Below are 23,997 nucleotides of genomic sequence, written 5' to 3' on the forward strand. Positions count from 1 at the left end.
GAGAGCTTTCTTGCGTTCTGCTCATTTTAGACTATAAGGCTTCATTTCCATGGACATTTTTAATTATTATTATTTTTATTTTATTTTTAGATGGAGCTCAAAAATGCAGCGGTTGAGTTTTTTAGCGGTTTTGCAAATTTTTTTTTGCGTTTTTTAGCGTTTTTAAACGTCTGGCGTTTTTACAGCTCTAATGCTGCGTACAGACGGTCGTTTTTTGTGATGAAAAAAACCCGACGTTTTAAATCATGAAATAAAACAACGTTTTTGAAACTTCATTTTCAAAAACGACGTTGCCTACACAATGCTCTAGCAAAGCGAGGTTACGTTCACCACTTTTTTCCATTGAAGCTCGCTTCATAACTAGCTTCTGGGCATGCGCGGGTTTAAAAACGTAGTTTTAAACGTCGTTTTTTGCTACACACGGTCAATTTCTGTGAAACAAAAAACGACGTTTTGAAAAACGACACAAAAAATTCAAGCATGTTCGAATTTTTTTTTTGTCGTTTTTTTGAAGACATAAAACGACGTTTTGCCCACACGCGATCATTTTAAATGACGTTTTTTAAAACGTCGTTTTTTTTCATCACAAAAAACGACCGTCTGTACGCGGCATAAGGCTGGAGCTTCAGAACGCACTGGTCCTGGGTTTTTTTTTTTTTTTGCAGCTTAAAAACGGCTCAGCCATCTACAGCTCAAAAACCGTCATGGTGGGCATGAGGCCATAGACTAACATGGAGAGCCGTTTTTAAGCTGCAAAAAAAGCTCAGAAAAGTGACTGTAAAAACGTCCATGGAAATGAAGCCTTAAAATTAAAGCTTTGCTGTCATGATTGCAACTACACAATCAAAGCACAATTGGCTAAAACTATTTCCCCCATTGAACTTGCACATCTTACATGTGGCTAAATCTTAGTGGTGGTGATGGTATCTAAGTAGTACAAGACGTAGTTTTCCCATCACATATACTGAAATTTTGTCATTGATATTGAAGATATGACTGATCATGCAAAAAAAAAAGTAGTGATTATATGAAGCCATTTATTATCTCCGTTGTTTTGGCTCTTTTTTTAAGTCCATAATAACAGAAATCGCCCAAATGACCCTGATCAAAAGTTTACATACCCTGGAATGTTGGACCTTGCTACAGACACGCAAGGCGACACAAATGAAAAATGGCAATTAAAGGTTCATTTCCCACATCTGTGTCTTTCAAACACTTTAACATGTTAAATTGGAGTTGCACCCACTTTTACACCTTTAAAGGAATGACAACCTGTCCACTCGATTTTGGATATTTTTTTTTTTCTTACTTGCCTTTTATGAAGTACCTTGTGTACTTCGCCCCAGTTTCGCCATGGCCCAGTGCGTCACATCTTCTGACAGGGCCATTCAGGAAGTCTTGTGCGACTCGCGCATGCGCAGTAGGAAACCGGTAGTCAGGGCCGCCATCAGGGGGGTACAGGCAGTACACCTGTAAGAGGCCCGGATAGCAACCCCCTTTAAAAAAAAGGGTCTGGAGGTTCCAAGGGGCCCGGAGGCCCACAGGACCCCAGATGGCAACCCCCCTTTTTTTATATATATATTTTATTTATATTTTTTAATTTATTTAATTTTTTATATATATTACATATATATTATTATTAAAGGGCCCAGAGGTCCCCAGGGCCCCGGATGGTAACCCCCCCTTTTTTTTTTTCTAAAAACATTTTATTTTATTTTTTATTTTTATTTATATATATATATATATATGTGTGTGTGATTTTTTTTTTTTTTTTAAAGGGCTCAGAGGGCCCCATGTGCTAAACCCCCCCCCTTTTATTTTATTTTTTTATAAATGTTTCTTTTTTTTATTTTGGCCCCAGATGGCATCCCTCCTTTTTAAAAATAAATAAATATATATTTTTTATTCTTTTTTTTAAAGGCTACCCCCCTTTTTTAATATATATTTTTCTTTATATCTTTTTTTTTTTTTTTGTAAAGAGCCCCCCCTTCTCCCCCCCCCTTCTCACTTTCAGGCGGCAGCACCCCCCCCCCCCCCCCCAGTTCTCTGCTCCTGGAGGGCCCATGCCTGAAGCTGTGTAAGGGGCCCCATAATTCCTGATGGCCCTGCCGGTAGTGAAGGCTCCACTGCCGGCTTCCCTTAGTTTGGAATGGTGGCGCCTGCACCCGCGGTCTGATGGATGGATCGGCCTCTTTTGGGGGAGACATAGCGGGCTCCCTGGACAGGTAAGTGTCCTTATTAAAAGTCAGCAGCTGCAGTGTTTGTAGCTGCTGACTTAAAAAAAAAAATAGTTAAAGCTGGAACTCCGCTTTAATATAACAAAAACCGTTAAAAAAAAAAAAAATCTACAGGTCCAGCGCTATCTTTTCACTTTCCTCAACCTAATGTGGTCAGTCTTGGCTGTGCCAGCAGTTATCTTGTATGCGTGGGTACCTGATTAAAAAAATACGCTTTAGTTTGTCAGATTCTGTTTGCTGGGTATTTTATTGCACATCTTCCTTGTTTAGTCTTATGAACTTACTCTGTGTTTGTTTTCACAGGGTGGTACAGAGGATTCACTTGGAGGAACAAATCAAAGAAGGTAAGTGATCGCAGCCTGACCTTGTATGGTGGGTAGGTGTAGAGAAGTGTTGGTACTTTTCATATACTGTGTCATTTTCTGGTACAGCTTGATTCTGGTACAGCTTGATTTATTTACATCTTCATTTATAAATCCAAATGAGTGACACATAAGAAACTAACTATACCAGTCAGCTGTTACATTATGACCACTGCAAGGTAAAGATGTCTTCTGAAAGCAGGTGGGATATATTAGGCAGCAAGTGAACATGTTGTCCCTGAAGTTGGTGTTTTAAATGTAAAAAAAAATGGCCAAGCATAAGGATTGGAGCAACTTTGACAAGGGCCAAGTTGTAATGGCAAGATGACCGAGTCAGAGCATCTCCAAAACTGCATGTCTTGTGCAATGTTCTCGGTCTGCACCGGTGAGGACCTACCAGAAGTGGTCCAAGGAAGGAAAACTGATGAACCGCAGTTTTGGCCTTACTTCTTCTTATTAAAGATACTTGCATAGCGCCGACAATTTACACAGTACTTACAGTGAGGAAAATAAGTATTTGAACACCCTGCTATTTTGCAAGTTCTCCCACTTGGAAATCATGGAGCGGTCTGAAATTGTCATCGTAGGTGCATGTCCACTGTGATAGACATAATCAAAAAAAAAAATTCCAGAAATCACAATTTATGATTTTTTAACTATTTATTTGTATGATACAGCTGCAAATAAGTATTTGAACACCTGTCTATCAGCTAGAATTCTGACCCTCAAAGACCTGTTAGTCTGCCTTTAAAATGTCCACCTCCACTCCATTTATTATCCTAAATTAGATGCACCTGTTTGAGGTCATTAGCTGCATAAAGACACCTGTCCACCCCATACAATCAGTAAGAATCCAACTACTAACATGGCCAAGACCAAAGAGCTGTCCAAAGACACTAGAGACAAAATTGTACACCTCCACAAGGCTGGAAAGGGCTACGGGGAAATTGCCAAGCAGCTTGGTGAAAAAAGGTCCACTGTTGGAGCAATCATTAGAAAATGGAAGAAGCTAAACATGACTGTCAATCTCCCTCGGACTGGGGCTCCATGCAAAATCTCACCTCGTGGGGTCTCAATGATCCTAAGAAAGGTGAGAAATCAGCCCAGGACTACACGGGAGGAGCTGGTCAATGACCTGAAAAGAGCTGGGACCACCGTTTCCAAGGTTACTGTTGGTAATACACTAAGACGTTATGGTTTGAAATCATGCATGGCACGGAAGGTTCCCCTGCTTAAACCAGCACATGTCAAGGCCCGTCTTAAGTTTGCCAATGACCATTTGGATGATCCAGAGGAGTCATGGGAGAAAGTCATGTGGTCAGATGAGACCAAAATAGAACTTTTTGGTCATAATTCCACTAACCGTGTTTGGAGGAAGAAGAATGATGAGTACCATCCCAAGAACACCATCCCTACTGTGAAGCATGGGGGTGGTAGCATCATGCTTTGGGGGTGTTTTTCTGCACATGGGACAGGGTGACTGCACTGTATTAAGGAGAGGATGACCGGGGCCATGTATTGCAAGATTTTGGGCAACAACCTCCTTCCCTCAGTTAGAGCTTTGAAGATGGGTCGAGGCTGGGTCTTCCAACATGACAATGACCCGAAGCACACAGCCAGGATAACCAAGGAGTGGCTCTGTAAGAAGCATATCAAGGTTCTGGCGTGGCCTAGCCAGTCTCCAGACCTAAACCCAATAGAGAATCTTTGGAGGGAGCTCAAACTCCGTGTTTCTCAGCGACAGCCCAGAAACCTGACTGATCTAGAGAAGATCTGTGTGGAGGAATGGGCCAAAATCCCTCCTCCAGTGTGTGCAAACCTGGTGAAAAACTACAAGAAACGTTTGACCTCTGTAATTGCAAACAAAGGCTACTGTACCAAATATTAACATTGATTTTCTCAGGTGTTCAAATACTTATTTGCAGCTGTACCATACAAATAAATAGTTAAAAAAATCATACATTGTGATTTCTGGATTTTTTTTTTTTTGATTATGTCTCTCAGTGGACATGCACCTACGATAACAATTTCAGACCCCTCCATGATTTCCAAGTGGGAGAACTTGCAAAATAGCAGGGTGTTCAAATACTTATTTTCATCACTGTATATAATGTATATTCACATCAGTCGCTGCCCTCAAGGAGCTTACAATCTAAAGTCCTTAACTCACATCCATACATATACTAGGGCCATTTTAGACAGGATCCAATTAACCTACCATGTCTTTGGAATGGGAGGAAACCCATACAGTAGGGTGACCAGACTTCACCGGTTTCCGGGGACTGTGCCCGGACCAAGTCTGTCCCCGGTTTTGTCGCCGGATTTGATTTGAACAGGGGCAAATTCAAAGACAGTCAGTGCAGAATTAAAAAAGAAAAAAAAAATCAGAATTACACACCCCCGCTCCGCTGCTCCTACTAGCTTAGGGGGGTGTATTTTTCCATTATCTGTGCCTCTTTCTGATGATCATATGCTGGTCGGAGCAGAGGGAATATTTCTTCAGTTTCGGGTGCATGCCCATTCAGCTCCACTCGCATGTTCTTCTGTCTTGGCTCAAGTCCCGGCCAGCCGCCTGCCTATCTCTAGTAGCTGGGGCCCCAGAGAGTAAGACTTGACAGGCTGTGAGGTGGGTGGCGACGGGCAGAGATTCGCTGAATGGCCCAGCCAACACTCAGACGTCTGTCCAACAGAGAGACTGTGGCAAAACTTGTAAAAATTCTAAACCTAGACGTGCAACGCTAGTAGAAACTTGTCCCAAAAGATTTTCAGCTAAAGGAGGCTCTTCAACAGGGATATGCAATTAGCGGGCCTCCAGCTGTTGCAGAACTACAAGTCCCATGAGGCATAGCAAGACTCTGACAGCCACAAGCATGACCCCCAGAGGCAGAGGCATGATGGGACTTGTAGTTTTGCAACAGCTGGAGGTCTGCTAATTTCATATCCCTGCTCTACAAAATACTGACTTGGGGGTGGTCAACTTATATGACAATCTAAATAGTTTTCAATAATTTAGTGTCTTTAAACATAATGCATTGAAGCAGTGTACAGTACAGTTTTTCAAAAGTGTGCCTAAACACTTGCATATAATTGGAATCACCAATGCCAGTTTCAGATCCAATCCCTAAAGCCTCGTACACACGATCGGATATCTGATGGAATCTAATCCGATGGATTTTTTTTGATCGGAAATCCGATGAAGCTGACTTTCATCTGTCTTGTCTACACACCCATCAGTCAAAAATCCGACCGTGCCAAAATGAAGTTCAGTGCTTCTGAGCATGCGTCGACTTGATTCTGAGCATGCGTGGATTTTTGACCGATGGACTTCCACACAGAGGATCGGATTTTTCTATCGTTTTTTTATCCATAGGAAAAATTAAAATTTAAAACCTGTTCTATTTTTTTTTCGCCAATGGAAAACAAACCGATGGGGCCCACACGCGATTGGTTTGTCCGATGAAAACGGTCCATCGGTCATAATGAGCTAGTATGCACCGCATATTAGCTCATTATGAAATACTTACCTCGGAACGAGGTGAAGAGAACTTACTTGGTCCACGCCGAGCGAGATATCAACTTGACTCGGCGTGTCTTCTGGGTATCGCCGCTCCAGCGCTGTGATTGGCTGGAGCGGCGATGACGTCACTCCTGCGCATGCGCGCGGGAGACTTCAATTCGGCAAGGTCCGAGGCTGCCGGTCCTTTAGCCGAGGATCCCCGCTGCGCATGCGCCGCTGCAATGCCGCGGCGCATTGCGGGGGGAATATCTCCTAAACCTTACAGGTTTAGGAGATATTCTTTATTTTTTTATTTTTTTTTTCAAGTTTAAAGATATTTATTGGAAAGCAGTGCAGTACATTGCAAGAGCCGCCAGAATAGCCTGGGGCCGAATGATATACATACAATACAGAGGTAAAATTTTCAAACATTTTAGAGCAAAGACATCACTATGCGTAGAACAAAGTAATTTTTCCCCCACTTTTTTTTTTCCCCACCCCCGAACTCGCATTGTTCAAAGGGAAGGAAAGGGGAAACGGATAATGACAAATAAATAAGGAAATAAGTTAATATTTATAAAATAAAAAGAAAATAGCACCTAATCGTGACTGTATTCCTGGCACCCTCAATGGGTTCACACTGTGCCGAAGAATCAGTTAATACGTCAAGCACATTAGATGTGCTAAATAAAAGTAAAAATTAACCCCCGGTCCCGGAATAACTGAAGTTTCCGGAGTCGTGGGCAAATCCCAGAGTAGGGAATATACTACCGCGTAATCACATTTTCAGTGAGGGCTGGAGATTACAGAAGGAGACATAGTAAATGAGTAATAATCTCCAGTGGTACTTTAAGGCAATAAAAAGGAAAAAACAAATAAAAAGAATATAAAAAGGCCAAAAAACACTCTGATGTAATCATTAACGTTAAACTGACTACTCTATCTTCAACTCTATATGAAGATGTACCTGAAAGGAGGAAAAGAGAAAGAAAGAAGATAAAGGATCAAAGAGACCTAGAAAGGAAAAGAAAGAAGAATATAGGTTGATGTTGCCAGCTACGGACTATGCTGACCAGGCCGCAAACCCTGGAAATAACAAGGTTGGAAGACCAAGGATAAGATGGAGGAACTCACCCTCTCTCATCCTTATATCATAGGTAAACCTATATATCTAGCCCAGGGTTCCCATACCGCCTCAAAGGTTTTGGTAGAATTGAGTATTGAACTGACCATCTTCTCCTGGTGCATGATCCAAGTGATTTTCCTCTTGGCCATCAGGACAGAGACAGAAGGTTGTTTCCAAGCACCCGCCAAAGTAATTTTGGCACCTGTGAGCATGAAGGCTACTAATCTTTGAGTATATTTAGACGTTTGGGGCACGCCTACCCCTAGTAATGCTATTAGGGGAGATTTTTCAACCGGTATACCGGTTACCTTCCTGATGAGAGAAAATATTTTGTTCCAGAATCCCCTAATTTTAGGGCATTCCCACCAGATGTGCAACATGGAACCCTGGGCTTGACAACTTCGGAAACACAATGAAGATGTGGTTGGAAACATAGCTGCTAGTCTGGAAGGGACCAAGTACCACCTCATTAATACTTTAAGGTTAGCTTCAATCAAAGAGATATTAATAAGACCTTTAGAAGATCTTGATCCTACCTCATGCCACTTCTCCAGAGTCCAGGATATCCGTAGATCTTTCTCCCACGCCTCCATGTAAGAAAATTTGGAAGTAGGTTCCGAAAGTGAGTTATATACAATAGAAATGCCACCTCTCTGTTCATTAGTGCTAATGCACCATCTTTCGTAATGGGTGAACTCAGGGGGATTTGGTTTATTTTTCCAAATTGATGTAAGAAAATGGGATATCCTGGAATATCTATCATTTTCAGAGTCGGGCATACCCAAGGATCCCACACAGTGTGCTAATGAGATCAGGCCCCCTGGGGAAAGAAAGTGTCCAATCCTATAAAGTCCCTTGTCCATCCACCATCGAAAAGTCGTAGAGTCTCTATTCGGATTAAAGTGAGGAATCTGGAACAGATTAGCTAAGGGTCGCATATCGGAGATTAGCGCAGGGGATTTCCGTAAGTCATCCCAAAGTTTAAATGCCTGAGAGAGAGTCGGGGCCATTAAGGCCGGTCTTAATTTTTGGGAGCACCAGAGCAGGTCGTCCAGAGGATCATTAGGCACTGCCTGACCCTCCATCTCAATCCAATCTGGTTTCTCTCTGCTGGAGTAGATGGGAAGACAGTTGGGACAATCTAGCTGCCTGATAGTAACGATAAAGGAGTGGTAAACCCAAACCTCCTTTAGTCATGGGACCATATAAGACATTTTGGGGCAGCCGATATCCTCTACCATTCCAAATAAACTTCAACACTTTGCCCTGGAATTTTTTAAGCTGATCTTTCCTAATTGCGATTGGGAGAGACCTGAACAAATATAGCAGTCTAGGTAGGAGAGTCATTTTGACCGAATTGATCCTTCCTAGCCAGGATATTTTGTGAGTGGCCCATGTTTGTAGGTCAGTTTCGAGTTTGCGGAACATAGGCGGGAAGTTAGCCTGATAAAGGTTTTCAAACTTATTAGTCAGATTTATCCCCAGGTAACGAATAGAGGAGTCAGCCCACTGGAATCTAAACAAAGTCTTCAGTCGCTCTACTAGAGCAGGTTGTATATTAATGTTCAATGCCATTGATTTTTTCATATTGACCCTTAATCCCGAGACATGTCCAAATGAATCAAGCACTTTACAGATAGCAGCCAATGAGGTTCCCGGGAGGTAACAAATAGGAGGCAGTCGTCCGCAAACAAAGCACATTTATGAGTTTGCTGACCACAAGAAACTCCAGTAATATCTTGATTGGACCTGATGACAATAGCTAAGGTTTCTATTGCCACAGCAAAAATGATAGGAGACAAGGGACATCCCTGTCTGGTCCCTCTTTTGATCAATATAGGATCTGAGAAGTATCCCTGCAATTTGACCTTTGCCTGCGGTCCTGAGTACAAGGAGCGCAGCATTCCCAGGAAATTCTCCCCAAACCCCCACCGTTTCAGGACCTCAAATAGGTAAGGCCATGATATAGAATCGAAGGCCTTCTGAAGGTCCAGAGACAGAAGCAGTCCTTCCTGGGGAGGACCTCCATCCCACCCCGACTGTAGTAACGAAACAACATCTATCGCCCGCCTGATCTGATCCGGACCCTGTCTCCCTGGTATGAAACCTACTTGATCTTTATGTATGTAATGGGTAATAAATGAGTTTATTCTGTTAGCTAAGATTTTCGTGAGAATTTTCATGTCGTTATTGATCAATGAGATGGGCCTATAATTTTCTACCTGTTCCGGATCCTTATCAGGTTTGGGTATAACAGATATGAATGCCTCGTTCAGCTGAGGATGCAGGTCCTCCCCCGTTCTTTTAGAGTTGAAAAATTTTGTAAGGTGAGGGGCAAGAATATCCGCAAAATTTTTATAATAAGGGGTCGAAAAGCCATCTGGCCCCGGAGCTGAACCTCCCTTTAAATTATTAATCACATCCAAGGTTTCCGTCACAGATATAGGGGCCTCCATAAGCTCCACATGATCAGTGTGAAGGTTAGGGATGGGCAATTTGTCCAAATAGGATTGAATCTCAGGAATCCCAGCTGAGTCGCCGGCTTGGTAAAGTTCAGAATAAAATCCTTGGAAAGTTTTGAGAATGATTTCGGGGTTAAGGGTAGTAGTCCCCTCACGAGTTTTGATTTTTGGGAGAGAGAATGTGCGGTAAGTAGGTGAAAGTTTGGTGGCAAGCATAGTACTCATTCGATCCTTATGTTGGTAAAATTTCGCTCCGCTCCATCCCAGAGACCTCTCAGCCCTTACAGTAAGTGCTAAGTTAAGAGCTAGTCTAGCAGCGTCCAGCTGAGAGATCTGGATCGTAGCTTGATCTTTCTTGTGCTGTTTGCACAAATCTGTGAATTCCCTATCTAATTTTTCAATTTCCAAAGCTTTATCCTTTTTTATTTTAGCAGCAATTTGTATGAGCTTACCACGGATCGTAGCCTTATGCGCAGCCCACAAAGTCTCAGCAGAGATCCCTTCCACATCATTTAGGCTAAAATATTCCTGAAGTGCATTCTTAATCTCCAAGACAACCATAGGGTCTTTAGGAGGGTCTCGTTAAGCTTCCAGTGAAACTGACGAAAGACTCCTGTCCTTCCTTGAAGGGAACAGATCACCATTGAGTGATCAGAAAGAGCTGTCTCTTTTATGCGTGCTTTAGTGATCAGAGGGACATGTCTCGAGGAGACAAGGATGTGGTCTATTCTCGAGTAAGAGCGGTGAGGGTTGGAAAAATGGGTATAATCCCTTTTGGAGGGGTTAAATTCCCTCCAAACATCCACTAAATTTCGCTGAAAAATCAGTTTAGCTATTTGTGAACTAGTCCTAGTAGGACGGGTCAATTGTGAAGACAGAGGTCTGGATTTGTCAAGACTCTGGTCGAACGCCACATTGGAATCCCCCCCAAATATGACAATCCCTTCCAAGAGTGTTTCTAAGGCATTGAACATTGACTGAAAAAATTTAAGTTGCCCTCTATTAGGAGCGTAATAAGACACAAAAGAAAAAAGTTGCTCATCTATCCACCCCTTCACTAGAATAAATCTCCCTTCTGGGTCCCTGTGCACTGATAATGATTTAAATTTGCACGATTTGGCGAAGAGCACTGCAACCCCTCTCGTCTTGTCCTCTGCATTTGCCAGGAAGAATTGAGGATAGTGAGTATGGATGAATGAAGGGGAATAACTTGTAGGAAAGTGGGTTTCTTGTAGGAGAAGTACTTCTAGTTTTTGGGAGCGATAGGATTGGAACACTTTCTTTCTCTTGACAGGGGAATTTAGCCCTTGGACATTGTGAGATACCATTCGAAGAAGTGGAGATGGAGTGGAGTTACGCGACATGACCAATAAATAGTAAGAGCATGTGGTAGCTATGTGAACTTACCCCAGAGGATAGGAGGCGTGGGATCCGAGAGCAGACGGCATATATAGAGCCTGGATCTGGAGAAGGGCTAATGAGGAATTCTGTCCGTAGCTTGGCAACCTTAGAGAAAAGACTAGAAAAGCAGGAGAAAAGAAAAAAGGAGCATAAGATTAAGCATAATAAATGAAACCGGCAAGAGTGGGGGGGAAGAAGTCCCACCCCCCTCCCGCCCAACAAAACATACACGTAACCCAAATCAAGGGCTACCAGTCCAACTCCCGATAGCGGATAATCCACAGTCGAGGGTTGGACGGGGGCACAAGGCAACTGCCCCGGTCATAGCCATCCCTGAGAGGAATAAGGCACATAAAATTATTAGTAATATATAATATCAAAAACTGTAACATTTTAGAACATGTAGAACAAGGGCAGCCGAAGCCCATAGATCAAAAAAGAAGGGATCTAATTAATACCTATCAGAATGCATTGTAACAGCACAAAAATACTACTAAGGTTAAGACTAGGTCGAGTGACCGTGAGTCCTTAGCTATATGTATGGAAACCTGAGTGGTTCAAAAATAAATTTGGGTTTCAGTAGTAAAACACCAAAGAGGCTTTGATCCCGGTCCCCCCCGCCAAACTGAGAAGGGTCCCGGATCAAAACCGGTGGCACCAGTAGCATACAAGATATAGTATAAGTCTCGCAAAAGTCAATCCTGTGAAGGAGAAAAAGACAACCCAAGGTGGTTGAAAAGGTAGGGAACCAAATGGACCAGGGATCTCCCAAAGTTGTTGGAAAACCCCGGTTAAGAAAAGCCCCGTCACGGGCATTCCAGGAACCTTAAAAGGAAAGCATATCTGATGACACAAAAAAAAAAAAAAGTCAGGTTGTGACTGAATCCTTAATACGTCTGCTCTTATTGAATTTCCATGGCGGTGAGATAGGGCTGGTAGGAGTAGGTCGTTTGGAAGATCCTGCCTGTGGGGAGGAGGTGTCCATTGCTGGATCCAGCGTAATAAGCTTCAGGGAAAGTAGAATTTTTTCCCCCTCAGGAAGAGATGTGAAGGAATACGTTTTTCCCTTAAGTGAGAACTTCAGGGCAAATGGGAAGGCCCACAAATATCGAATTTCTTTCTGCAGTAGAATGGATAGCAAAGGTTTCAGGGCCCTGCGCCTTTGGATGGTTAGAGGTGAAATGTCCGCAAATATTTGTACATTGACTCCTTGGAACTGTATGGAGGGATGTTGACGAGAGGCTTTCATTACTTCCTCTTTAACTGTGTAGTAATGTGGCTTTACCACAATGTCTCTAGGTGAACCGTCCTTTCTGAGAGGGCCAAGAGACCTGTGTGCCCTGTCCAATTCTAGTTTATGAGCGTTTATTGACGGTAGCAGGTGCTTTATAAGGTCCTGTACTGCTGTGGAAACGTCTAGAATGGATTCTGGGATCCCCCTGACCCTAAAATTCTCTCTCCTTGAACGATTTTCGAGGTCGTCAATTCTGTTCAAAGCAGTGTCAAGTTGTTCTTGCAAAGCATGTATATGGTCAGTGTTCTGATTAGCCCTAGAGACAGTGATATCCAATTTCTGTTCTATCACCTCCATTCTGGAGCCGAGGTTTTGGAAATCATTTCTAATGTCATTAGTTATTTTGTTGGCAGTGTTGGCCAGGCCTTTCTCCAGCAATTCAGAGAGTTTTAGAAAAAGTTCCCCTGCATTTTGAGGCATAATGGGTTCAGGGATGCCTGAGGAGAAAATGGCGCCTGAGGGGGATAGTGCAGCTCCCATGGGGGAGACAGGAGAGGCTAAGTGCTGCTGTGAGGGATTCTCCATATTAGGAGTTATGGTTGTTGGTGAGATAGACAGGAGAGCGGGAGCGCCATGGGCAGTCATGTCTGCATAGGAGATGGGTTTTTGTGACATACTTTGTCTGTCCTCCTTCTTTCCCCCAGCGCTGGCGTCTATTACCTGAGGCGCGGTCGCCATCTTGGAATCGCTCGGTATCTCCACCGGCGAATAACGGGTCCTCGGGTCCCGCCGGACCGCACTGCTGTACATAGACAAGCAGTAGGAAGGTTCCCCCAAGTGTGTGGCCAAAATTCGGGCCGTCGGCTGCCTCTCGTTCCGGGCTAGGGCGGCAAGATGACCGGGTCAGTGCGGAGCTCCCGGCTTAAGCAGCCATCATGGGTGCCTCCCCTTTGTTTTCAGGAGATATTCTTTATACCTACTGGTAAGCCTTATTATAGGCTTACCTGTAGGTAAAAGTCATAAAGTGGGGTTTACAACCACTTTAAAGTGGAGGTTCACCCAAAAAATAAATTTTGAACATTACATTCAGCCGAGTTGTCCTAATGACAATCGGCTGTTTTTTTTTTTTTTCCCCATACATACCCGGGTTTATCTTTTGCGGGACTGGGCGTTCCTATCTGATTGACAGGCTTCCGACCGTCGCATACTACGCGTCACGAGTTGCCAAAAGAAACCGAATGTTGGTGCGCAGGCGCCGTATAGAGCCGCACCGCCGTTCGTCTTCTTTTGGCAACTCGTGATGCGCTGTATGCGACGGTCGGAAGCCTGTCAATCAGATAGGAACGCCCAGTCCCGCAGAAGACATACCCGGAAGCGGCGGTGAAATACGGTATGTACGGAAAAAAAAAAAACAGCCGATTGTCATTAGGACAACTCGGCTGAATGTAATGTTAAAAATGTATTTTTGGGTGAACCCCCGCTTTAACTAGCTATGTCTTAATTAGATAGATAGGGTGCACTCTTTACTTTCCTCCACCCTTCTTTCCATCCTCTTTTTCTTCCTTGTTCTCCTTTTCTGTCTCTTTCGCTCCCCCCTTTTTTTAGTTTTATTTATTGCCCTCTGGATCTACCAGTGAGCCATACATTATGAGACATTATGCCACAAGTGAAGTGTTGTAGGGATGAGGCAGAACCCTAGTTGTTGTTCTAGCCCCTTGGCACGTCCTCTTATCCCCACTAATTTCACAACATATGGGGGATATACACTCACTGACCATTTTATTAAGTACGCTTGTTCAATTGTTTGGTAACACAAATTGCTAATCAGCCAATCACATGGCATCAACTCAATGCATTTAGGCATCTAGACATGGTGAAGACAACTTGCTGTCGTTCAAATCAAACATCAGAATCGGGAAGAAAGGGGATTGAAGTGACTTTGAATGTGGCATGGTTGTTGGTGCCAGACGGGATGGTCTGAGTATTTCAAAAACTGCTAATCTACTGAGATTTTTACGAACAACCATCTCCAGGGTTTACAGAGAATGGTCTGAAAAAGAAGAAATATCCAGTGAGCGGCAGTTGTGTGGAGGAAAATACCTTGTTGATGTCAGAGGAGAATGAGCAGACTGGTTTGAGATGATAAAAAGGCAACCGTAACTCAAATAACCACTGGTTGCAGCCAAGGTATGCAGAATACCATCTCTGAAGGCACAACACATTGAACCTTGAAGAAGATGGGCTACCGCAGCAGAAGACCACAACGGGTGGCACTCCTGTCAGCTAAGAACAGGAAAGTGAGGCTACAATTCGCACATGTTTACCAAAATTGCACAATAGAAGATTACAAAAACATTGCCTGGTCTGATGAGTCTCGATTTTCAGCTGCAACATTCAGATGGTAGGGTCAGAATTTGGCGAAAACAACATGAAAACATGGATCCATCCCGCCTTCTATCAATGCTTCAGGCTGGTGGTGTAATGGTGTGGGGGATGTTTTCTTGGCACACTTTGGGCCCCTTAGTACCAATTGAGCGTTGTTTACACGCCACGACCTACCTGAGTATTGTTGCTGACCATGTCCATCCCTTTAAGTCTACAGTGTACCCATCTTCTGATGGCTCCTTCCAGCAGGATAATGCACCATGTCACAAAGCTCAGATCATCTCACCACTGGTTTCTTGAACATGACAATGAGGTCACTGCAGGGCTGGACTGGGACAAAAATTTGGTTCTGGACTTTATCCAGACCGGCCCACCTAAATTTTGAGTCCCATCACCAGCCCCCTTGCGTCAGAGTGTGCCATCACCAGCCCCCTTGCGTCAGAGTGTGCCATCACCAGCCCCCTTGCGTCAGAGTGACACCCCTCTGCTCCACCTCCCACGTGTACTCAGTTCTGAAGGCAGCTTCTCTTCTTACTCTCCCCAGTCAAGTGATAAGGGGAGACAGGACGGAAAGTCTGCTGGCTGGAGGGAGCAGAAAGCCTAATCCTCCCTCCAGCAAGTGACGGAAGCTTCTCCTCCTGACAGGAGTGAAATTGCGATTACTCGCTGTCAGAGTGGCTCCAGGACTGCTCATGACCAGCCCACTGAGCCTCCGGCCCACCGGGAAACTCACCGGTGGTCCCGATGGCCAGTACATGCCTGGGTCACTGTCCTCCACAGTCACCAGATCTCATCCAATAGAAGTGCAGCCGATAAATCTGGAGCAACTGCGTGATGCCATCCTGTCAATATGGACCAAAATCTCTGAGGAATTTTTCCAACACCTTGTTGAATCTATGTAATGAAGAATTAAGGCAGTTCTGACGACAAAAGGGGGTCCAACCCGCTACTAACTAACAAATATATAATAATAAAGTGGCTGGTGAGTGTATATGATGGATTTATGGCCATGTTATCTGTTTCCCTCTCTCTATCCATATCGTGTTTAAAAGCGTGACAGGAAAACTTCTCTTTTTTGTGGCCTTTTTGTTCCTTGTTGATTATCTTGTGGCAGTTTATCATGCTAAGTCATGTATAAAGTAGACTCGCTGGAATATACCTTCTATGTTTCACCTTCAATATCCTTTGCATTTTGATGAATATCTATAGCATAGTGGTAGATTTTTTTTCTATGTGTCTAAGTGGTGGAAATGTTTATATATATATGTATGTATGTATGTATATGTGTGTGTGTGTGTGTGTGTGTGTGTGTATATATATATATATATATATATATATATATATATATATATATATATATATATATATATATATATCGTGTTTAAAAGCGTGACAGGTAAACTTCTCTTTTTTTTGTGGCCTTTTTGTTCCTTGTTGATTATCTTGTACATACATACATACACACACACACACACACACACACACACACACACACACACACACACACACACACACACACACACACACACACACACACACACACATATATATATATATATATATATATATATATATATATGTGTGTGTGTGTATAGTTTATATATATATATATATATATATATATATATATATATATAAACATTTCCACCACTTAAAACACATAGAAAAGAAAATCTATATGTATATGTATGTATGTATGTATATATATATATATATATATATATATATATATATATATATATATATATATATATATATATATATATATATATATATATATATATTATAATTTTTTTTTTCTCAAATTTTCAATAAAAAGTATTGGTAAGAACAGGTTAAATACATAACTCTGTTAAGTGAAACGTGAGTTATATGTTTGGAAAATACATTTTCCAGAGGGCTATCCCACATAATCAGATTGTATTGTACCTTCCATCCTTATAACATGAAATGTAAGACCAATGCTTTTTTTGTAGCTCAGTATAAAATGCAGACAGCAGTATGGAGCCTGCCAAAAAGTGTGCCGTTTTCTGTCACTGGTTGAGATATACAAGATATGGCTTCTGTCCAGAGGCCATGCTGGAATGCGGCCTAGATTCCCACACAAATGGCAAACTGAAAAAAGTTCTGCACAGAAGCTTGATGTGATTGCTTCAGCTCTAGAAGTTCTCTGCTCGGTTATGGTAAATTCAGCCATTATCAGAACATAGTTTTCTGATGAGTGGATTTGTAGGCCTCAGAGCCACCTGACCAGGTGAAAAGGAAAAGAGTCTTCCTTTGGGTTTGTGCAACAATGCTGGGAACGCAGGGTAATATTCCAGAGTACAGAAGACAGAATAACATTTGATTCATTTAGAGGCACACCTTTACATGTGTTAGGTTTCGGCTGGCATGGCTCTATCTCCTCACATCTGTTAGTACTATCGTCCAGCTGCTGGATGGAATATAACGCTCATTTGGCAGAACTCCGTTTTAAGTACTGTTTTTCATTTATTCCTTTGTCTGCATTTTCCAAAATCACTCTACTTCTTATTTTCAAAGGTACTTTTTACTTTATTTTCATGGTGTTCCATAGTCCTAATGCCTTGTTACCAAATCCCAAAAATGACATTAAGCCCAGGTTCACACCGACAGCGGGATTGAAATTTGTGCGAGTTCGGCTGAACTGGCACAATTTCATAGCGGGATGTCGGTCAGACTTCGGGGGCGATTTCAGAGACATCATCTGCAGGTTGCCGCACCAGAGGACTATACATATCTTACCCTGAAGTCGCCAAAAGTAGTACAGAAACTACTTTTGGGAATCGGTGCCATTGCCGACAATTGCTGCTGACTTGGCATGCAATTTAGCATATCAAATCACGTGACAGCAATGTGAACCTAGGCTAAATGATAGTTAAAACTAGGGTTGTCCCGATACCCCTTTTGTTAAGACTGAGTACAAGTACCGATACTTTTTTTTTTCCAAGTACTGGCCGATACCGATACTTATTTTTAATGTCATGTGACGCACTGATAGATGGCACTGGCTGATGGGCTCTAAAAGGTGGAACTGAGAGATTTTCACCGCTCCAGGTGAGCCTTGTAGACAATCCATTTTCCCGGAGTGCGGCTGTCCATCTTCCTCTTCTTATTGCTATTAAAAGGTGGAACTGACTGATGGCTGGAAGTGGCACTGATGGATGGGCACTGATAGGTAGCACTGATTATGCAGCACGGATGAACACCGATAGGTGGCATGCACTGATGGCTGGCACTGAAAGATGGCACTGATAGGTGGCACGGATGGCTGGTACACCCTGAAGGATGGCACGGATAGGTGGCACACACTGAAAGATGGCACAGATAGGTGGTAATGATGGGCACAGATGAAGTGCACTTATAAGGCTACACTGATGTGCGACAATAATGGGCACAGATGAAGTGGCACTTAGAGGGCTGCACTGATGTGCGACACAGATAGGCGGCAATGATGGACAGAGATAGGCGGCACTGATAAGGGGGGGCATTGATATAAGGTGGGCTGTGAGCTAATGGGGGTCTCCAAGGGGGGTGCTGCTGATCTAATGGTTGGTTACCACGCATTATATCAGCAGTCAGTACCCCCTCTTAGAGACCCCTATTAGCTCAAAGCCCCCCCCCCCCTCCTTAGAGACTTCCAGAGATCAGCGGGCCCTGCCCTCTTTAAGACATCGTTCATGTCTCACAAGCGTGACCTGGGAGCCACTGCAAGGAGGGATGTGTGAGAGTTGAGCTGGGGGGGGGGGGGGGACAGATCTGCTTTTGGGCTCCTCGCACTATGCAGACAGTGTGTGAGTGAGAACAGATCGGCAGGTTATTACTCACATGCACATTGTTCCCCTATAGCTCCAGCAGCACTTTCTTCTGCTCTCCTATTCCACCTCCTGAACTGTTGATTGATGTCACGGCGGGGCCGGCACTAGAAGGCATCTGTCGGGGGGGAGCTTATTCCACCGCACACACCGCAGCCATCTCTGTACAGTGAGAGATTTGTCCCCGCCCGCTGACTTCCTGTTGTACGCCACCTCTCTCTTCCATCCCAGGTATCGGGTGAAGCATCAGGAGCATTTGCACGAGTACAAGTACTCGTGCAAATGCTTGGTATCGGTCCCGTTACCGATACTAGTATCGGTATCTGGACAACCCTAGTTAAAATGTTGAAAAGGTAGGTCAACAAAGTGGAAGTTGCAGTAGTCAAGGCGAGAGATAAGGGAGTGAATTGGCAGCTTTGAGAGGTCATTAATTAAGAAAGGGCATATTTTGGAAATGCTATGGAGGTGAAGATCTGGACAATAATAGAAATTGGGGACTTACATACTGATATGTCAATTGGTCATTTTGTAGTGACCAAGGAGACTGAAGAGGTGAGTTGCGTTGTTGGATAGATTTGAGTGTCATCAGTAATACTTTTTTATTTTTTTATTTCCTTGTGTGATTAAATTTAGCAATTACATTTCCACTGCAAGCCTGTATGTCTTTGGGCTTTTACTAGTTAAAGTACAGCATGTAACTTTTTTAATTTTTTTCCCCTGGAAGACCTAGGGCCAGATCCTCAAAAGGGATACGCCGTCGTATCCCTGTTTCTATCTATGGAACTGATCCACAGAATCAGTTTCACATAGATAGGGAGAAGATCCGACATGTGTAAGGCCCCTTTCAGACTGGGGCGGGAGCTGCGGTGGCGGTATAACGCCGCTAAAAATAGCGGCGCTATACCGCCGGAATTGCCGCGGGTATCAGCCGCTAGCGGTGCGGTATTAACCCCCGCTAGCGGCCGATAAAGAGTTAATACCGCCCGCAATGCGCCTCTATAGAGGCGCATTGCGGGCGGTATTGCCGCGGTTTCCCATTGTTTTCAATGGGAAGGAGCGGTGAAGGAGCGGTATACATGCCGCTCCTCTCACCGCTCCAAAGATGCTGCTGACAGGAGATTTTTTTGTCTCCCGCCAGCGCATCGCCTCAGTGTGAAAGCCCTCGGGCTTTCACATTGAGTCTGCAGTAAAGGAGTTTTTCAGGCGCGATAGCAGCGCTATTTTTAGCGCTGTACCGCCTGAAAAACTCCTCAATGTGAAAGGGGCCTAAGGGACTTACACTGTCGGATCTTAGGATGCAGTACCGCATCCGCCGCTCGGGGGATTTCTCGTCGAAATGCCGCTTCGGGTATGCAAAGTAGCACTTATGGAGATCCACAAAGCTTTTAAGCTTTGTTTTTTCTCCGTAAGTATTAGTTTGCCGTCGCAATATTAGGGCTGCTTTTTACAAGGCCTAAACTGTTTAGGCCTTGTAAAAGTAGACCCTTCTATCCCGCGTTGCCGTCTTTATTTTATTTTTTTCAAAATTTTTTTTTTTTTTTTACATTTTTTTTTTGTTCCCGCCGCAACTCGTATTTTTTTTTTTACGCCCGTCGCGATTCTCAAAACCCGGCGCAACGTAAAACCGCGCAAAGCACGTCGGGAAAATGACGTCGTGAGCATGCGCAGTACGGCCGGCGCGGGAGCGCGCCTAATTTAAATGGGACTCGCCCCATTAAATTAGGAACGCCTTGCGCCGGCCGGATTTAAGTTACACAGCCGAAAATTTCTAGGTAAGTGCTTTGTGGATCGGGCACTTAGGTAGAAATTTTCCGGCAGTATAACTTAAATCCGAATATTTAAGTTACACCGGCTGGCTGTGGATCTGGCCCCTAGTCTTTAGGAATTTCATATAGTATTTATTTGCAATGTGTCGTTTCCCAATGTTTCTTCACGGCATCCCTATAGCCTGGAGATAAGTGGGGTAGATGGACTTAATGACACAGGCAAACTGTTGGGGACAGTTACATATGTTATTGAGGAATGTATATGGAAATGATGGAGGGAGAAGAAGACTGGGAGACTGCAGAATGTGGCTGAGCATTTAGTGGTCATCGGAGTGAGAGGAGACTGGGTGGTCCAAGACACTACGTGGTCTATAATTTACACAGGCAGCAATTACATCTGAAGGAGAATACCACTTTTATATAAACGTCACACACTATATATTTAACTATGTGCTTTGTGTTCTTATGATCATTTATTTCATAATGACGAGCACAGCAAGAGTTATGTTTTTAGAAGTGATCTCCTTCATTGTTCCTTCTGAAGTTTAAAGTTGTTGAATCCGTTCTTCATAGTTCTTTATGCAGGTTGCTCTCAGGTTTGCTCCCACTCAATGAACACTGGCCCCTCGTCTCCATTATGTTAATGAGCAAGTAGCTCAACTAACTGCCTCCTACTGCATGCAGGTATTTTTACAGTTTTGTAAGAAATGTCAAGGGCAGTCATAGATCAATAGCTGGGACTAGAATCATATCTAAAAGTTCAAGTACTTTTTGTACTTCTTGAAAATGACACAGCAGAAGATTAAATATCTGCTAAAGGCCTCCTACATGGGCTGCCTTTTGTAGCAAAAGTATGCGCTGTACAATATATGGTGTATATGTGTGGCTCTCTGAGATATCGAAACCTTGAAAGAAATAAGTTTTACTTGGAGTTTTCGAGAGGCAGTGACTTATTGTAATGCCGCGTACACACGATCATGAAAAAAACGTAGTTTTTCAAAAACGTCATTTAAAATGATCGTGTGTGGGCTTCACATCATTTCAACATTTTTTTTTTCCGAACATGCTGCATTTTTTAACTTCGTTTTAAACAATGTCGTTTTTCGTGTTGTAAAAAATGATCGTGTGGGCTAAAACGACATAAAAAACCCGCACCTGCTCAGAAGCAAGTTATGAGATGGGAGCGCTCGTTCTGGTAAAACTACCGTTCATAATGGAGTAAGCACATTCATCACGCTGTAACAGACAAAAAAGTGCGAATTGTCTTTTACCAACACGGAATTAGCCCAAAGGCGAATTGGAACTTCCCCTTTATAGTGCCGTCGTACGTGTTGTACGTCACCACGCTTTGCTAGATCATTTTTTCTTTAAAACGATGGTGTGTAGGCAACATCGAAATGGTTATAAAAATATAACTATTCAAAAAGATATATAATAAAAATATTTTTGAATTACAAAAGTGTCTGTGTCAAAAAAACTTTTTTATATATAAATAGTCCCAATAAGTGTTCAATCAATGCATCACATATAAATAAACAAATCTTCTTTCTTGAGTTTTCTTTATGTGAAAAAGGAAAGGAGAGGAACAGGAATATAGTGGTCAGACCGGTCGATAAGGGGGGGGGGGCTTGTTATATTAAAAAGAGAATATTATTACCAAGAGTTGCAGAGACAGCTTGATGATTCTAATACATACCAATTGCTGAGGGGTGATCCTACCTTAAAACTAAAAAACTTACTCATTGAATGGGTGAATGAAGGAATCGATCAAGGGATCTTAAACACCAAAGAAGCAGATTACTTGATCCTCCATACACCGAGGATTCCGGTCTTATACACCTTACCTAAAGTCCACAAAACCAAAGAAAATCCACCTGGGAGACCTATAATTAGTGGCATCGGATCACTCTTTTCCCGGATGGGAGAATATCTGGATGGTTTCTTTAAACCACTTGTATCACAAAGTCCGTCATATCTTAAAGACAGCAAAGATTTAATTATAGAACTCCAACAATTGCAAGCTACCGACCAAACAATAATGGTAACAGTTGACATCGAGTCATTATATACCAATATCCGCCAGAAAGATGCTCTAATAGCCCTACATTGGACTTTAAAGCGGGAATCAAAATGAAAGAAAATCCAAATCAACTTTTTGATTAAGGGATTAGAGATAGCGATGTCTAATAATTACTTTTGGGCTAATAACCAATATTATAACCAAATTGGCAGGGTAGCAATGGGGGCCCGCTATGCCCCTAGCGTGGCCAACATTGTTCTCAATAAATGGGAACAAGAAACCATCTTTTTGGATAAGCATTTTTCTTTGAGTTTCTATAGACGTTATATCGATGATGTCATTTTTGTTTTGGGAAGGTCCAGTAGATAGTTTGGAGTTTTTTCTTAAAAAAATTAACAGCAATAACTACGGGTTGACATTTACAGCAGAAACCAGCATGACCACTGTCAACTATCTGGATCTAACCATAAGAAAGAAAGGAGAAAAATTCCAGAAGCTTACCTACTTCAAAGCCACAGATCGCAATAGTTTTGTACCTACCAAAAGTTGCCATCATCCTCTATGGATAGGGGCAGTGCCCAAAGGGCAATACATGCGACTCAAACGCAATTGTGACACAGATGAGGACTTTTTTGTACAAGCTAAACATCTTACCAACAGATTCCTAGAGAAGGGATATGCGGCTGAGACTTTGCAACAAGTGTTTAATCAAGTTTCCGTTATAGACAGAAAAACTTTGCTAACTTCAAAACCAAAAAAAGATTTCAAAAGTGAAGCCGCTTTCATATCCGTCTTCCACCGGTAAGTCGAGGCCATTTTCAAACGACATTGGCCTATTCTAATGAAGGATAAAGATCTGAAATCATCCATCTCCAGTGTACCCAAATTTATCTACAGGAAAGCCCCTGGATTGCGTAACAAAATAGCCCCCAACGTGCCTGATCCACCTAAGAAACTTGTCACCTTTCTAGATGGTTCTGGGTTTCACCACTGCACTCGATGCAAAGCATGCAGAACCACACGTAAATCTGGAGACAAAAAGAAGATCACACATTTTAAATCTAATGTGACAGGGGAGAGTTTTACAATCAAACCTGTGGATCTGATCATGTGACCTATGTACTCGAGTGCCCGTGCTCACTTCAGTATGTCGGCAGGACCACCCGACAACTTAAAACACGAATAAATGAGCATCTAACAAATATTGCAAAAGAGTTCCCAAATCATAGTGTTTCTAGACACTTTACTAAATATCATAATAGCGACCCAAGCCTATGTACCTTTTATGGTATAGATAAAATCAGTAAGCATTGGAGGGGTACGCACATGACCAGGAGTGTCTCACAGAACGAGATGAAGTGGGTGCATAGGTTACGTACCATGCAGCCCACTGGTCTCAATATCGAGCTAGACCTAAACTGCTTTTTAGCCAATGATTAATATAATAACCTTCCAGATTCAAGTTTTCTATAGCTAAGTTTAGCAATTTACCATTTTTGCTTTCTATTACTCTCCACTGTTAATGAGTTTTGGTAATGGGTTATGGAATAACTTGTCAAACTTGGCTTGTGCTCTGGTGATCGAGTCCATCCAAGTGGCATTATATTCCATTCAGCTTCCTATATTAAGCCTTTTTTCATTGGTTCTATGGGTAGGGAGTTTTTGTACTAGTTTT

General features: G+C 42.8%; 1 protein-coding gene across 1 annotated transcript in view; it reads left to right on the forward strand.

The window, feature by feature from the left end:
- Window positions 1-23,997, forward strand: part of DOCK5 (dedicator of cytokinesis 5) — a 187,757-nt gene that overhangs the window by 35,959 nt on the left and 127,801 nt on the right. Inside the window, 1 exon segment of the mRNA XM_040346102.1 lies at window positions 2,541-2,581. Within this exon segment, the coding sequence (XP_040202036.1) occupies window positions 2,541-2,581 (41 nt within the window).

Source organism: Rana temporaria, chromosome 3 (genome assembly GCF_905171775.1).
Source record: "Rana temporaria chromosome 3, aRanTem1.1, whole genome shotgun sequence".
Taxonomy (NCBI): domain Eukaryota; kingdom Metazoa; phylum Chordata; class Amphibia; order Anura; family Ranidae; genus Rana; species Rana temporaria.